This window comes from Megalobrama amblycephala, linkage group LG2 (assembly GCF_018812025.1).
Source record: "Megalobrama amblycephala isolate DHTTF-2021 linkage group LG2, ASM1881202v1, whole genome shotgun sequence".
Classification (NCBI taxonomy): Eukaryota; Metazoa; Chordata; class Actinopteri; order Cypriniformes; family Xenocyprididae; genus Megalobrama; species Megalobrama amblycephala.
In genome coordinates, this window is record NC_063045.1 from 48,109,496 (window position 1) to 48,127,442 (window position 17,947).

The following is a 17,947-nucleotide window of genomic DNA, read 5'->3' on the forward strand; positions in this document are numbered from 1 at the left end:
CAACATTACTCCAGTCTTCAGTGTCACATGACCCTTCAGAAATCATCCTAATATGCTGATTTGGTCAAGACACCAATTTTTATCAGTGTTAAAAACAGCTTTGCCGCTTAACAATTTAAGGCATCCTTGCTGAATAAAATCATTGATTTCTATCGAGAAACTGTACTAACCCCATTCCTTTTTTTAGTGGTAGTGTATTACCAGCTCTACTTTACACATTTTATCATCTTTAAATCATCATAACCCACATAATTCCACGAAATCTTTCCAGAAATAGTTCATAAATGGCCTGCCAGCCTGCCACTGACAATTTATCCTAAAAATGCCACTTGCAGTGCTTTTAGTGAGGTCTCTCTTAGATGATAACTCACACAGCATTTAAGCACACACATCTATAAGCACACATCTATACAGAACTGCAGTATTCTCTATTCTAGCACAGCATCACTGTGTTTTACACCATAAAACCCGACACAATCCATACTTCACTTCCTATAGTAAAACTCCAGAGAAAAGTGTCACGATATGTAGGAAGATGGAATAAGACCTTGATCTACTGTCTCTGGCCTCATTATACAGGTTATCAGAAAGGTGCCATGAGACTCACGCAAAGACCCAAAAACCCAGATCTCTCGTGATCATGAGCTTTTTCGATTCATTCACATTTCATTTCCACATTGAGACATATAGGCTACATGCATCTCACATGCATTCAAAAGCATCTGATGTCTATTTTTACAATCACGACAGGTGCTATTGACATCAGAGCTAGAGGCAGATGTTGATTCTGTTACAATGAATAAATTACTGAAGAAGACATCACAGTCTGTTGTCGGCTATATGAATCCAGATTTGCATTTGCCATATGACACAAAGTATCCAAAAGGATCTGTAGCTTGAAGAAACACATTTACACTGAAAAAATCACGTTCATCTCTAACCTTCCTCCCATGTGAGTAATCACTGCAATCTCCAATGCTTTGCATTTATAATTAGCTTTCCAATCAACTCAAGGCAGGCTGCATTTCTCTCTGATTTTCCTGAAATATGCCGAATAATGTGCAATACACATTAAACAGTCTCTGTTTGGAGTACCACGGCTGAACCACGGCAGGAGATAAACAATTTAATTCACAAACTGAAAGCAGAAATCCATATTTTTCTTTCATAGGGCACAGGCAGGTTCATACATATATTAACACAGCAGAAAAATGCTAAAACTTATGGTTTATTGAATAACATCTTGGCTCAGCGCTCTTACCAAACTCTCACTCAGCACATAAAATTGAATTAAATAGATTTTCTGAAGTTTTTTTTTCTTTTCAAAAACAACATGAGCCTATTGCAAAAAGGCTGCAATCATATAATACCAAAAATCCAGCACAGTCCTGTTATGTAGAAGATAATGAATAACTTCATGACTCAACAACACCGAACTTATCTAACAATTGCTTTAGAAATTCCATTAATCACTTACACACTCAGATTTATTTTTGTAATTCATCAAACAAGCAAAGCAACAATAATATTGACATGACCTGCTTCCACACCTGGATCCTCCATTCAAACTGAACAAAAAACAGGAAATTGTACTTTTATTACTGTTAATTGTACACCTGAACTTCTCCACCTCCCGTTTCACTTCAGTTTTGTGTTTTTTTTTTCTCTCTAACCCACATAGATCCCTCTATTATCTCTTTTTACTTTCTCTCTTTGTGTCTCCTTCCTGGTTTCTGTTGCTTTTGTTCATAACTGTATCAGGACAAATCGTGTGCTGTAACTGTGTCTGGCCAGGCTTGTTCATTAGACGGCTCCCTCAGGCCCAATCGATCCTTGTTCTAAAAATAGCGCTAGCCATAATGCTACTTTATCTGGATGGTGACCAGAGCTTTGATGCCTTACTGTGTAACCCTGATATCAGATTATACCAGAGGGAGAAAGTCTTATGAATCATGTTTAAAACAACTGAAAGGGATTTCATTTCATTTAAAATACATATTTGTTACTCAATACAGTTACTCTAAAAAACAAACAAACAATAAAACGTCTTATGCATGACTGCACATTTAATGAAGTATCTGCAATTCCAATCTGTCTATGCTCCAGTTTTCCCAAATTCAAGGTGATTTAGAGGGTTTTCAAATAGAAAAGATTAAGTCTGAAGATCTGAGACAGTGGCGGAGCCGCCAGCACAGAGATCAGTGGAGAGAGGTAACAGATCCGTGTGCAGATTAATTAGTGTTTAATGAATTTTAGCCAAATGGCGTCTCCTTATTTGCACATTTTACCTGGCTGAGCAGAGACACGCGAAGAGATGTTCATGGACAGTACACACTGAAAAATCTGTGATTTAAAATTCAATTTAAACCTGGAACTTTTCACAAAAAACAACAAAAAAACATTATGATGTAAAATGTATAAGGAATATTTAGGATTCTAGGCTACTAATCAAATAAGCAAATTTCCGACATTAGTCATGTGACTCCTTTGAAACAAAAGGTCAGATTTCCTTCCAATGAAGCACATGATGCTTTTGGATCATTGTCAAATCATGCAACAAACTTGTGAAGCTCATGCAGCTTGACTGATAAAGGGAACAAACCAAATACAAATATAAAGTACATTTAAATAGATATAAACACATTTTTAAAATTCTACTTTTCACTCGAAATGTTATCCTGATAATATAATTTGCTATAAAAACAGTGAATTAAAGGGTTAGTTCATGAAATTTCTGTCATTAATTACCCACTCTCATGTCGTTCCGCATCCGTAAGACACAAATTAATATATTTTTGATTAAATCTAAGAGGGGTTTTTTTTGTATCCCCCATAGAAAGCAACGTAATTACCACATTGAAGGTCCAAAAAAGTACTAAAGACATCATTAAAATAGTCAGCGTGACTACAGTGGTTCAACCTTAATGTTATGAAGTGACAAGAATACTTTTTGTGCGCAAAAACAAAACAAAAATAACGACTTTGTTCAACAATTTGGTCTCTCCCCTGTCATTCTCCTATGTTTTTTACGTTGTATAGACAGTGCAGGCTTCCGTGTTCTACATCCGACTCGGTATTGGCCGACTCCTGTGTTAGCATCACACACATGCATCGTTCTGCTCACACGAACAGCGTTTGTTTTGTTTTTGCGTACTAAAAGTATTCTCGTCACTTCATAACATCAAGGTTGAACCACTGTAGTCATGTTGAAATTTTAACGACGTCTTTACTACTTTTCTGGACCTTGAATGTGGTAATTATGTTGCTTTCTATTGGGGATAAAAAAACCTCTCAAGATTTCATCAAAAATATCTTAATTTGCATTCCGAAGATGAACAAAGTCCTTACGGGTGTGGAACGACATGATGGTGAGTAATTAATGACAGATGTTTCATTTTTGGGTGAACTAACCCTTTAAATTAGAAACAATTTAGCACTTTCACAAGTGAACATTTGAACTTTTGAACTGCACTGTATGTCTGTGGAGGATATTTACAATGTGTATATGATCAAATACTCTTTTACAGCAGAAATTTGTGTGTATATATTTATGTATTTATCAGAGTATGTCATGCACATGTGTATGTGCCCTTCTGTCATTCTCCATGCGTGGGGAGGGCACAGCTGTTTCAGAGCGGCACGAAAAGGTGGGAGGAATTTAAATGAGAGCATGAGTTATTTCTGTATGCTCTGAGACACCGGTTCTCTCCTTTTGAGTGTGCGTGGGCAAAGACACAGATTCCCATTCATAAACTAGACTCGATCTGCCATAAATCTTGCTGCAGGTTAGGGGGAGATTTCTGCTGTAGCATTTGAAATAATGAGACTTCATTATTCATAATTCAAGGCTTGTGGGATGAATTCATTTCAGAGATAAATAACAAGAGCCACATTGTTTGGATGATGAGCCCCCATATATCTAGGGTATTTCATGAGGTTTTACCAGGGAAGAACGATTCATAACACTTTTAGGTCCATGTATTTTTGAGTCAACAATCACATAGGAAGAGTAACTCAGCTGTTAATAAATGAATCTTTTCTAACATTTCTATTTCACTAGCATGTAAATTATGTGGGATTCCCAATGTGCAATCCCAGTATGCTTTTAAATTTTCCGTGCCAGTTCAAGGGGTCAGCTTACATAACAAAAACTATTAGTTTTTTGAGGTAAAATCACATGAATCAACTCAAAACTGACTAAAATTATTGTAGCAGTATAAATGAGCAATCCTACCTGTTTTCCCTCAAGGGTGTAGATCCTCTTGACAACACCAGAATCGAGCTTTATAGCATCTGTAATGTCAGTGAGAACTTGCTCAAAGGAGTGGGCCGTCTTCTTGTTGAGCAGGATGCGAACTGCCTTCCGAGGCTTCACCCCACTGCGGATGACAGTGACCAGTTTGGGTCTGATGAAGTCTTTGCCCTCTTTAGACTGCGGTCCTGATTTCGAGCTTGCTAGAGATGTTGGGCACTTGCTGGAACCCAAGGCCCTGACATTCACAGACCAGTTAGGGTTGACGTTGTTGGAGTAGTCAAGTTTTTTAAAGGCTTCGGTGGAGCCACACACATAACTCTCACCTATAATCATCAAAAGAACATAGTGGTACAATCATGTGTTATATTTTACACATCTTCAATAAAAATGACGTGTGCGTGACATTAATTTTTAGGGTAAAGACCTGAGGCGCCGCCTGGCATTTTGCACTGTTGAACTGTCATCCCTGTTAAAATCTATTGATTTAAGCTAAAGTCATGCAGACTTAAATGCTCATCATTGAGTGGCCTAATTTTTCATCCTTGTCGTCACATCTACTGCTCTAATTTTGAAAAGAGAATCAAAATGCATCCAATACATCCAAGGCATCAAGACTCTCATAAAGCAATATGCAATAACAGACTATTAAAATGAAATCGCCGTTCACAGAGAATGCATTCTTACGTTAAAAAAACTTTGTAACTATTTTACATTTTCTCAAGCAATCAGGTTGAGACATGTTTTTAAAGTAGGCATCAAACGTTGCGATCGTCATTTCTGTCAGGACCACTATCGTCAAATATGATAGATAATGCATAGAGTTTGTATTGGCGGTATGGTTCTGTTCTGGGCAAGAACTCCCTGCGCATCCATGCAGCCTAGCATGGATAAGAGCAGGGAGAGCAGCAATAAACCCCCTAGGGTAAACAGAACAGGACCAACATGCAGATATCATTAAATGTCATGATTTAACGTACACATATTCGAGAATTAGTCTGATTCAGGGGAAATAATAAGGCCAATCCTGACTGAAGAGAGGAGGAGCTGGGGATGGAGGAGGGTAATTTGCTCCTGAGAAATGCAATAGCTGCTGATAATACTGAGGAGCTTATATATAGATGCCGTAATAGGCGTCGTATTCCTGTAGGTAGACGCAAGTCACCTACGAGTCAGCTGATGCAAGCTTGACTGACGTGACCTGCCAGAACTGACGCTACGCTAGATTTCTGTCAGGACCACTATCGTCAAATATGATAGATAATGCATAGAGTTTGTATTGGCGGTATGGTTCTGTTCTGGGCAAGAACTCCCTGCGCATCCATGCAGCCTAGCATGGATAAGAGCAGGGAGAGCAGCAATAAACCCCCTAGGGTAAACAGAACAGGACCAACATGCAGATATCATTAAATGTCATGATTTAACGTACACATATTCGAGAATTAGTCTGATTCAGGGGAAATAATAAGGCCAATCCTGACTGAAGAGAGGAGGAGCTGGGGATGGAGGAGGGTAATTTGCTCCTGAGAAATGCAATAGCTGCTGATAATACTGAGGAGCTTATATATAGATGCCGTAATAGGCGTCGTATTCCTGTAGGTAGACGCAAGTCACCTACGAGTCAGCTGATGCAAGCTTGACTGACGTGACCTGCCAGAACTGACGCTAACGCTAGATTTCTTCCCGATTGTGAATGAAACGGCTTTTCAAACAAGAAAAACTGTAGGGCAGGTCCTGATTGGTTCGTTGTGGTTTGCTAGTGCTGTGATCTCATGTGAGTGACAGGTTGTCCCTCCCTCGTGCCAATACATGCATCATCAGAGAAGAGAAGAGATGTCTGCAAGTGGGAGGGGAAGTTGTTTTGATTAAAGGTTATGAGAGCACATTAGCTAGAGATCACCTACAAAAGCCCAACATCTGAGGCAAATTGGTGCTTGTTCAGGTGAGTGACGACGACAAACTATTTGAATTATCAGTAACTCAATCTAATTCTGAGAAAAGCGCCCATGCGTCGCTGACAGTGTTGCCAAGTCTGCAGTTTTCCCCCTGATTTGGGCTATGTTAAAGGGTTAGTTGACCCAAAAATTAAAATTCTGTCATTAATTACTCATCCTCATGTCGTTCCAAACCCGTAAGGAACTTTGTTCATCTTTGATGAAAACCGAGAGGTATATGTCTCATTCATAGACAGCAATATAATCAACACTTTCAAGGTCCAGAAAGGTACTAAAGACATTATTAAAACTGTTGACGTGACTGCAGTGGTTCAACCTTAATGTTATGAAGTGACAAAAATACTTCTTGTGCGCAAAAACAAAACAAAACTAACGACTTTATTCAACAATATCTTCTCTTCTGTCATATTCTCATATGTTGTTTACGTCCAGCGTCTTCAGGTTGTATGTCAGAACGCCGACTCATTATTGGCCGATTCCTGCGTCGGCATCACACGCATGCGTCGTGCTGTTCGCGTGTGCAGCTTTGGCCAATACCATAGACAGTAAAAGAAATGGACACAGCGACCCCATTGGAACTCAATTGAGACAAGTGAAGCCCATTTTTAGCGATTTTTAGCACTTCCGTTTCTGACGCGCAGACTCAAACTAAGCTTGATGACGTCTGCAACCTGTCTGACAGATGTAAATCTTCTAGTAGCTGTGCGTGCAAACTGCCATCGTTAATCTTGCAGAGACGGCGAGCTTGAGCGGGGAGTTCTTTGGCGTGAGTGAGCAGGAGTAAGTATTCTGATTAATTATTTTGTATAATATTTTAAAATGTAACGCCAGTACGCCATCTCTCTTGACATCTCCCCGATTGCCTGCGAGCTTCTCCTCCTGTCTGTACGGTAATTTCTCTACTGTGCGACAGAGAGTCGAGTGGTTATGACGCAATCGTTAGCCTATTTTTACAAAAACTGTATCTACGGGGCCATAATGTAACATAGAAGGTAATGGAGCCCTTTATACATTGTCGTGTATCTTTAGAAATAAATAATGGACAAATGGAGTCTTTAAACGCCTCAGATGTAAAGTTATTCACTGTCAAAGTGACGCCAAAATGAATGGGAGTCAATGGGGATGCTAACGCAAGTGAAGTTCTGCTACAAGATGGCGGCACCCGGCCGACTTCAACTTCCGGTCGACTTCCTTGGGCACTGGCCAATACTGAGCCGGCATTCGGACGTAAACACGGAAGCCTTCACTGTGCTTACTGCGGCAACTACGTAAAGATAATGACAGGGAAGAGAAGAGATTGTTGAATAAAATCGTTATTTTTTGCTTTGTTTTTGCGCACAAAAGTATTCTCACGTCGACTGTTTTAACAATATCTTTACTACCTTTCCGGATCTTGAAAGTGTTGATTATATTGCTATCTATGAAAGAGTCATATAACTCTCGGATTTCATCAAAAATATCTTAATTTGTGTTCCGAAAATGAACAAAGGTCTTACGGATGTTGAACGACATGGGGTGAGTAATTAATGACAGAAATTTCATTTTTGGGTGAACTAACCCTTTAACACTGTTGCTGCGGGTTGTTTTTCATGTCTGCGACTCAAATAACATGATATTTAGCCCCTTGAATGCTAATTTTACCAGTGGAACCCCGCCAAAAACGCGAATTTTACCCGGTAGAGATAAGAGATAACGTTAAGCTAGTTAGTTAAATATCTAGATCTGCCTGCGATCCAAGTCCTGTAGCGTGAAATGTTTGACTATAAATGACATCCTCGACGAGAATTACAGCAATCCGACTATTTTAAAGGTCGTGTGTGTATGGACTGCATTAAACAACTTCTTACCTTCCACCAGCTGATCTATACTGGTGATTTTTTTGGAACCATCGATTGCGTAGATGATTCGGACCCCTTGGGGCAGGTTGACGTTGTCAGAGAGGGTTCGGGTCAGGTCGGCCAGCAAAGCGTCAAAGGTTCTAATCCGGTCCGACGAGATGGCATACACTATGCCGTTGAAGTACCTGTCACCATTGCGGTAAAAGCGCACTTTCTTCGCCTTCTTCTCCGAGCTCAGAGTTTTGAGGGTGCGCGTCCGGTACAGGCTGCAGTGGGCGCTGTGAGTGGGGCTGAGCAGCCCGTTCGCCCGTCCTGCGCTTCGGCTATGGCGTTGCACTTTGTCCCTCTCGTCAAAATGTTCCTCCATGTCGTCCAGTCAAATTATTGGGCTAAATTGTGAAAATTAAATATGGAAAAAGGAAGTTATCAAACTAACCCTGTGACATGGACGCCAGTTGATGTCTCGTCTGAAAATAGACAGCTTACATGTTTCTTAGAGTTCATTAAATCCTGCGCCTGTCATCCTGTTCTTGTTGACAGTCTTACTTTGACATGGCAAATAGGCCTACTAACGTGTGATATTTGATATTGTACCAAAAGTCTATTATTGTGTAGGCTATACATTGACTATAGCGGTTTCTTGATTTCAGGATCAATGACCAATAAGGATGTTAAAAACCCTTAACGAGTTCAAAACACGCCAAGTTCTTAGAATGAGATCTTTGTATTCATTTTGCTTTCATGCTTTTTTTTTAATTATTATTATATCTTTTTTTTTTAAACTATTTTAGATTAATGACTCTTTTATTGTCAAGTGAAACACATGTAGGCTAAATGCACACACACACACAAAAACGTGAATAAAATATTTAAAAACATACAAGCATAAAAAACTTTTTTTTTTTTTTTTTTACATTGACACAACTATTAATAATATTTTTAAAGAAGTATAAAAAAGAGAAAAAAAATCAAGAGACATCACATAGACGGTTGGACTACGGCGCACAAACATATGAAAATCACTTTAGTTCTGAAATCGAAAACATTCAAGTAATTTTTGTTTGAGTTGAATTTCTTAATAGGCTATAGACTATTTTCGAATAACTTGGATCCGGACAAAAATGAACATCACGTCACTGACCATTTAACAATGACATAACTGATAATCCAAACTATTAAAATGAATTAGAATGACCAAAACATCATTCTAACAGGCAGGCAATATTTGCGAGCTTTCGGTCTGTTTTATTTTTACTTACAAACAATAAATAAACCTATACTTGCCTAAAGGTGAATACGTAGGTAATATTCAAGATTTCTTCTCAATGGTCACGATTCAGATGCTGAGTTGTGCTGACAGGAGTCGTGATGTGAGCCCGGCACCTCCTTTGTTGTCCCGCAGAGGAGGCTGGCTGGTCGGTCGGCAGCTGCTGCTCTTCTCTCTCTCTCTCTCTCTCTCTCTCTCTCTCTCTCTCTCTCTCTCTCTCTCTCTCTCTTTCTCTCTTTCCTCCGTGTCTTGCTGTGATTTACATTGGTCGCTTTCTCATTGAGATTCAGCCCCGCACCGCAGACCTGCCACAGCCATCCCTCCCCACACGCGCGCGCGCACACACACCCCGCCCCGTTCCTCTCCGGTGAGGCTGCTTTATAAAGTCTCTTTCTCGAAGCTCCGTCACGATTCAGAGTGAACAAGTGCTTGTGCACACTGCTTAAACTCTCCTTGATCATTCACATGATATTAACGACAGCATTTAGTGTCTTAAATGCAATTATGCAGGTGTATACTGAAATGACCAAATTATATAAGATACACTTCTTCACCTTGACTCTTCAGCATGCAATGAAAAGTATTTCATAACAGAATTAACATCCGATAATACATTTAATTAAAGAAACTACCTTGAAATGAAATTAGCTCACAAAACCCATAGAAAATAAGTCAAAAATGTATTTAAAAGTGTTTGCATAAATTCAGAGTGGCCCAAATAATGCTTATTTGAACTGTTCTTAAAGAAAAAGTAAAAAAGGACACTTTTGCAAAAATAATCAAACAATAATTGATGTACCCATGCAATGCATTAATGTTTTAATCGAGGGAGTCGGTTTCTTGATGATGTTTTTTTGACAGACCCCTTCATCATATTTGATTGTTGCTTCATACTCTCCTGGCCTCTGCTGGAAACAGAAATAAAAAAACAAGGTGTAACATCCAACATTTTAACAATGTATTCAAAAGTACCCATGCATCTGTTTCACTTTATATGCAAATTGTATTTTTAAATGGGCAGTGCTGGGCGGTAACTGCATGTAATCTGGATTATGTAATCAGATCCAAAAAATCAACTCATGACAAACACATTAATTATTTTTTGAATTATCACTATCATGAGTCATTTAACCTTGTATGTCCTTGGAAGGTTTTTGTCTTTTAAACACATTAAAATGTACAAATTCACGTCACTTCATAATTACATGCAATGCAGGGATTCGTAAAGTTTTTTGCCAGCTGAAACTCCTGAGATTTTAATAAGTTAGGCCAATAATAAAATAAAATAAAAAAAAATAATAATAATAATAATAATAAAATTACGTTCATGGTTCTCCGATGTCAGTTAATGGTCACATGACATGCAGGTAAACAAGTAAAATATATTTTTATCTTTTTCAGTAAGTGTTTTATTTTTATTTTCAAAATTTATTTTAAATGTTACATTTTTATGATTTAATTACATAATTAAACTCACAAATCCTCTGCAGTTCCTTCACAAATCCCAGGAAACCCTGACTTAATGTAATATTTCATGCACTTCATGTTGTTGATAAAGAATAGAATATATTTTCATTTTCTTTATGTTTTTATATCAATATGGTACAAGATTATCCTATTCAAATCAATGTGATAAATGAGTTTAGTCAAAAGTAATCTAAAAGTAATCAAAAAGTAGTCAGATTACATTACCTTAAATGTGTAATGTAGCGGATTACGTTCCTAACTACATTTTTTGTCATGTAATTTGGAATCAGTAACTGATTTGTAAGTAATGTAACCCGCTCCCCAGACAGCAACAGAGTGTGGCCCAGATCCGGCCCACATCTGGTACATGTGGATTACACGCAGACCAGTTATGGATCTGGGCCGAAACTATGTTGTTGTCAGGGTCTGTAAATGGGACAATTAAACCAGGCTCTGAATGTTTAAGGGTTGGTTCACCAAGAAATGAAAAGTCTTTTACTTGCCCTTTTATATTCAAACCTGTTTGATTTTCTTTCTTCTGTAGAAAAAAATCCAGTGTTGGTAAGAATAAAAAAAAAAGGAAATTCATACAGGTTTGAAATGACATGAGGGTGAGTAAATGATGACAATTTTTTTGTGAACTATCTCTTTAAGTTATTGCTCAAGTCTTATGCAGGATTTTAAGTACCAATGAAATATGATGAGATAATCACATTCTGGATCACTTATAATAATTGAATGGCTCAACACTGCATGTTTTTCCATGTTACTTTAAATTTTTTTAAGAAAATATAAGAACTGGCATTGTTTTCTTTGAACCAAAGTGGTGTCATCTGATGATGTGCAGTGCATTTTAACAGTTACGTTTTGTCTGGACCCAGTGCTGTCCTCCGGGCTAGAACCATCTGCTGCTTTCTGCTCATATCCACTGTTGAGGACAGCTAAGGACACATTATCATAGTTCATATCTTAGGAAAAGTAGCTCAACTGGTAGAGCATGGCGCTATCAACATCAACACCAACATGGCATTATACATGAAATGTATATCTACAAACCCGATTCCAAAAAAGTTGGGACACTACAAATTGTGAATAAAAAAGGAATGCAATAATTTACAAATCTCATAAACTTATATTTTATTCACAATAGAATATAGATAACATATCAAATGTTGAAAGTGAGACATTTTGAAATGTCATGCCAAATATTGGTTCATTTTGGATTTCATGAGAGCTACACATTCCAAAAAAGTTGGGACAGGTAGCAATAAGAGGCCGGAAAAGTTAAATGTACATATAAGGAACAGCTGGAGGACCAATTTGCAACTTATTAGGTCAATTGGCAACATGATTGGGTACAAAAAGAGCCTCTCAGAGTGGCAGTGTCTCTCAGAAGTCAAGATGGGCAGAGGATCACCAATTCCCCCAATGCTGCAGCAAAAAATAGTCGAGCAATATCAGAAAGGAGTTTCTCAGAGAAAAATTGCAAAGAGTTTGAAGTTATCATCATCTACAGTGCATAATATCATGCAAAGATTCAGAGAATCTGGAACAATCCAGAGATTCATGCGTAAGGGTCAAGGCCAGAAAACCATACTGGATGCCCGTGATCTTCGGGCCCTTAGACGGCACTGCATCACATACAGGAATGCTACTGTAATGGAAATCACAACATGGGCTCAGGAATACTTCCAGAAAATGCCATGTCATCCGGACTAAAGAGGACAAGGACAACCAAAGTTGTTATCAGTGCTCAGTTCAGAAGCCTGCATCTCTGATGGTTTGGGGTTGCATGAGTGCGTGTGGCATGGGCAGCTTACACATCTGGAAAGGCACCATCAATGCTGAAAGGTATATCCAAGTTCTAGAATACATATGTTCTAGAAGTTCTAGAAGACATATGCTCCCATCCAGACGTTGTCTCTTTCAGGGAAGACCTTGCAATTTTCCAACATGACAATGCCAGACCACATACTGCATCAATTACAACATCATGGCTGCGTAGAAGAAGGATCCAGGTACTGAAATGGCCAGCCTGCAGTCCAGATCTTTCACCCATAGAAAACATTTGGCGCATCATAAAGAGGAAGATGCGACAAAGAAGTCCTAAGACAGTTGAGCAACTAGAAGCCTGTATTAGACAAGAATGGGACAACATTCCTATTCCTAAACTTGAGCAACTTGTCTCCTCAGTCCCCAGACGTTTGCAGACTGTTATAAAAAGAAGAGGGGATGCCACACAGTGGTAAACATGGCCTTGTCCCAACTTTTTTGAGATGTGTTGATGCCATGAAATTTAAAATCAACTTATTTTTCCCTTAAAATGACACATTTTCTCAGTTTAAACATTTGATATGTCATCTATGTTGTATTCTGAATAAAATTTGAAACTTCTACATCATTGCATTCTGTTTTTATTCACAATTTGTACAGTGTCCCAACTTTTTTGGAATCGGGTTTCTACACCGTAAAGCACTTTGGATAAAAGCATCTGAATAATTGAAAGAACAGAAATTGATGAAAATTCATTTCAAATGTCTTGTTCACCTTTGCAATCTCTGTAAGATACGCCCGCCTCTCTTCGTAGACTTTCTGGTAAGCCTATCAGAAACAAAACGCAGAATAAAGGCACTTGTGTAAATAAACAATAAAATGTTTTCATGTATGAAGAAATAATTAGGACTCTCATGTCAGCATAATCATTACATAATTCAGCAGCCCAAACCTAAACTCATTCACTCCCTCATGATAATGTCAATTACATTACAGTTAATAGCTGGAGATTGTCAACAACAGTGTGATATGATATCTTTTTTCTGAATGTGAGGAAGAGAAGATAGGGTAGAGCTTCACCTTTCTTTCCTGCACAATTCTCATTTGGAAATCCATCAGCTGGGATTGAAGGTCGCTCTTCTCGGTACAAAGCAATTTCAGTCTCTGTCTGAGAGCATCCTGAACAAAAATAATTATCTCAACAAATGGACATAAGACAAGACATAAATAATATGAATGTTCTTATGATTATATAATTAGGACAAAATTAAAGGTTCTTTGCTAGGGGTCATGAGTAACCCCAAACATTTTCATTCTTTATATATTCTATAATTATCATCCCATCCCTGTGGCATGGGACACTCAAATCTTTCTCGCTTCTCTTCCCTCATTTACAGATTACTTCTCACTGATTAAATATTTTTTCACAGGCTGTCTCAGCAGATTTTTTTAATCTCGTCTTTGGCAGAGGACCATGTTAATTTTGCCAGGCTAAAATGAGAAACAATTGCACCACGCAACAGTAGCCGCAGAAAATTAAATGTGGATGAACTGATGCATTAACTGAAGAGACTCTTCCGTGTTGCACAGACAGGGGGCGTGAGGGAGCGAGATGTGTAATTTTTTGGCTCTTTTGAGATTAGATTGCTACATGCTGTGCAGTGTGTAGATTTCTTTGACATTTATAATTTTATAATTAATAAAATAATAATTTTAAATAATTTATGTTAATTTAATTATATTTTTATATAATTCATGTTAAAGGGTTAGTTCACCCAAAAATAAAAATTCTGTCATTAGTCCATGCAACTTTGATGCTTCAAAAAGTTCATAAAGAGATTGTAAAGCTAATCCATATGAATTGAGCGGTTTAGTCCAAATTTTATGAACATATTGAATGTAGGCTTTTATTCACATATAAACATTCATCAGCACACACATCATTTGTGGTAAACACACTGTAAAATGTTGGTTTAAATAAAAAAAAATAAAAAAATCTGCTTGCCTTAAAATGTTCATTGAAACTAAAAATTTGAGTTGAGTACAATGAAGTTGATTGGTTTAATAAACAGAAACTCAAAATATTATGTTATCTGAACCACATTAATTATTTAAGTTGATCTGACAAAAGAAAAAATGTTGTGGTAACAAATCATGAAAATAATTTTTTACAGTGAAAAGCTCAAGCATGTTTGCTTGATGCGTGTGAGAACCAATGAGGTTCATTCTCGTGTTACACAGCACGTTTGAGCTTCCGCAAGAACCAATGAGGTTTGTTCTCGTGCGTCAAGCATTCAGGTTCGGTTGAACATCTATTTATGTTCGCTGATCAATGTTTATATGGGAATAAAAGCCTAAATTCAATCAAGCGATCGAGTCTCTTCAGAAAATTTGGACTAAACCACTGAATTCATATGGATTCGTTTTACAATCTCTTTATAAACGTTTTGAAGCATCAAAGTGGTGGTTGTCTCTGGAGGGACAGAAAGCTCTCAGATTTCATTAAAATATCTTCATTTGTGTTCTGAAGATGAACGAAAGTCTTACAGGTTTGGAACAACATGAGGGTGAGTAATTAATGACAGAATTTTCATTTTTGGGTGAACTAACCCTTTTAATGTAATTATATTTTACATATTTTAAATGTAAATGTTTATGAAGATTTTATAATTAACAACAATTTCAATTTTATTTATAATTTTTTAGAAATTGGTAGCACTTGTTGTAGCTGGAATTTACCTTGGACATTTAGTCATATGAGTGAATAGAAGTCATTTGAATTTTTTTATTATTTTAAAATACATTTTAAATAATTGATTTACATTCATTCAATTATATAATTAATATAATTATTTTTAATAAAAATGTTTTATAATAACTATTACAACATTAAAATTTGCTGCTGGAATACTATATATAATACTTTGTAATATATAACTATTGAGAACTAGTGAATTGTTACACTGATGAAGGCAAACAGCTGAAACGTTTGTATTTTTATCTCCCGCTTGAACCTAATAAAGTATTTTTAGAGTGAAGACCTTTTTGCATTTTCATGCTGGAATACTTACCTCGGACATTTCATCATAAGAGCGAATAGAAGCCAGTCGATCTGAAGATAAGACAAAAGTTAGGCCTAGAAGATGCAGTGTGTACACAATACATTGATATAACAGCATGAAGAACAATCAAATGACTGCTGTGATAAAGAGGGTGATGAAGACGATGAAGAGAACTTAGAACCAGCAAAGGAAACCATGGACTGTCTATGACCCAGCCCATAATGTTGGGTGGATGATACTTTTTCCAGACCACATACAGCTTATAAATTGCACTGTCTTGTGTTATTTTTTCAGCAGGTGCCCCCAAGTGTTTCTTTGTAGCCTATTATTGCAGGTTGCTTGCGACACACTATAAAGGAGGTCTAAAAACGCCATAAATTATATGGGCTATTTATAGGCTACTATAAGATATGATGCTGTAGCCTACTATAGCAACAAAAAAGAAAGATAAAAGGGAAAGGAAAGAAAAAGAAAGCTACCTGCGGGATCACCGCGGAGGGTCTCGAGTCTCTCTCGAACAACACTGATTTGTTTCTGCAGCTGCTCGTTCAGCTCCAGCTGTGTCTCATATCTGGTCCTCCACTCGTTCTCTGAACAGAATGCAAAATCAGAGATTGAGATACGGTTCAACTTTAATTAATAAGCCAGTTTGTTCTCATTAGATTACTCATCAAATGTATTTTTGTACGCTTCTTGTACGTTTGATTATGTTCAGACCTTCTCCATCTACACTGTGAAGTCTCTTCTCCAAATCAACCAGTGTGCTCCTCAGGTCAGACACCGAATCCTGTAACATGTCCCTTTAAACCATTTACAAAGTTACTTAATTTAAAATGAAATAAGGATCAGTCTTATCAATGTGCAACAGAGATGTCTGTTATTTGTGTTGTTTGGACTTACTTGACCTCTCTCTCTTGCTCGACTTCTGCTTGCAGTTGTGATAACTCATAATTTCTGAGATCAGTTTCTCCCATCTTCTGTCTGAGTAATGGACGGGTTTCACTTTCATCGGTGTCCTGTGATGCTCGCCGATTGTTGCGCTGTATCCATGGCAACGATCAGCCACAACACTGATCACGCGATCACGCCCGGCCGCTCCTTGCACCTATTAGCCTACAGTAGGCTAGTGGACAAAAGTCATATCCGACCAAGGAAAATTAACTTTTCGCACTTAATTCAAACTTTTTATGAACTATTTATTTAATATTGTGTATGCGTGTTGTGAAGTTGTGCCTGAGGTGTTAAACTAATGAGCTTTCACTCATTATTCCCAGCATATAATTGAATAAAAAAAATCACTGTTGGTTAGGTATTAGCTATATTATTAGATGTTGTTTCGTGGGTTTTAGTGAAAATGGCCAGATGGAAGGAGCTGTCCCTTTGCAACCAAGGAGGATATTCTATGGCACGGTGTTGCCTCCAGGCAACATGGTCTATTTTAGTTTGTTTTTAATAAAATAAGGCACCAATTGATTGATCAAGCATATCTCAGGACAGAATAACTCAAATACTAATCAATAAAAGTGCAAAAAAGACCAAAACATGACCAACAGGGGTCCATATGGTGTCCTGTTTCAGCACATGTGCACATGTCATATGACTCATATTTTGTCCATTGAAAAGTGCTTTTTTTCACTTGTTTGTAACCATTTAATCACCCACAAAAAATATGAGTCACCTTCACTGGCAAGTAAAGAAGTATTTTTAAGAACTTTACATTATATATCATAAAATGTTTTAGAGAAAATAACAAAAAACTGTATGTTGCCTCAAGGCAACATTGTACCATAATGGAATCGCATAAGGCCATACAGGCATAATAGGTTTGAATACAAATGTATCGTATTTGTAAGGAAAAGAGTTAGAATTATCTAAATATGTTGCCATTTTCACATGATTTTGTAATGCACTTATGAGAATAGTAATTCACATACTATATCTGCATATATTATGATCTGCACATTTTCTATAGCACTTGAAGTTTTATAAAGGTATAAAACACAGGCAACAAAGCCAGTTGATGAGGGTGATGATGAGGGGTCATACTGTGATGAGGAAGATGAAATCATAGTGACAATCCATCAGGGAGAGAGTGAGGGTGAGAGAGAAGATGAAGATGGTTATGATAACTTAATATAATAACATAATAATATGATGGTTTGGTAATATTTGTGTTCCACTATGGTACAATGTTGCCTGAGGGCAACAGCTGGATATATAATGTTACATTTTATTAAATATGAAACCTTTAATACATTAAAAACTAGATCAAGATTGAGGTGGCACCACCTCAAAACAGCTTCTAAAGACCTGGACCAACCTCCAATTTCATC

At 37.4% G+C, this 17,947-nt stretch overlaps 2 protein-coding genes across 5 annotated transcripts in view; both read right to left on the reverse strand.

Moving 5' to 3' along the window:
• Positions 1-9,834, reverse strand: part of dclk1a (doublecortin-like kinase 1a) — a 62,752-nt gene extending 52,918 nt beyond the window's left edge. For all 3 annotated transcript variants that reach the window (XM_048181585.1, XM_048181587.1, XM_048181590.1), the window contains exons 1-3: positions 9,330-9,834; positions 8,055-8,434; positions 4,235-4,578 (exon numbers count right to left, since the gene is read on the reverse strand). In XM_048181585.1, coding sequence (XP_048037542.1) covers positions 4,235-4,578; positions 8,055-8,412 — 702 coding nt within the window. In that variant the 5' untranslated portion in view covers positions 8,413-8,434; positions 9,330-9,834. The remainder of the gene's footprint in view (positions 1-4,234; positions 4,579-8,054; positions 8,435-9,329) is intronic.
• Positions 9,835-10,102: 268 nt separating this feature from the next.
• ccdc169 (coiled-coil domain containing 169) lies at positions 10,103-16,707 on the reverse strand. 2 transcript variants are annotated; one of them, XM_048181652.1, is made up of 8 exons: positions 16,515-16,707; positions 16,332-16,414; positions 16,094-16,204; positions 15,624-15,664; positions 13,633-13,731; positions 13,327-13,380; positions 11,644-11,720; positions 10,103-10,217 (listed from the first exon to the last, which is right to left on the reverse strand). In XM_048181652.1, exons 1-8 carry the CDS (start codon positions 16,586-16,588, stop codon positions 10,124-10,126), a joined length of 633 nt encoding a protein of 210 aa, XP_048037609.1. In that variant the 5' UTR covers positions 16,589-16,707; the 3' UTR covers positions 10,103-10,123. The 2 variants fall into 2 exon arrangements, with proteins under 2 accessions (XP_048037609.1, XP_048037608.1); XM_048181651.1 differs by having other exon boundaries at positions 10,103-10,220; positions 16,515-16,704.
• Between the last annotated feature and the right edge of the window lie 1,240 nt (positions 16,708-17,947).

Bases quoted from the DNA above. Each gene is read 5' to 3' on its own strand.
- ccdc169 (XM_048181651.1), bottom strand. From the start codon at position 16,588: ATGGGAGAAACTGATCTCAGAAATTATGAGTTATCACAACTGCAAGCA. The intron at 15,665-16,093 runs GTAGCTTTCTTT...TCTTATCTTCAG, and splicing joins CCTCCGCGGTGATCCCGCAG to ATCGACTGGCTTCTATTCGC. The intron at 11,721-13,326 runs GTGAACAAGACA...ATGTGTCCTTAG, and splicing joins ATCTTACAGAGATTGCAAAG to CTGTCCTCAACAGTGGATAT.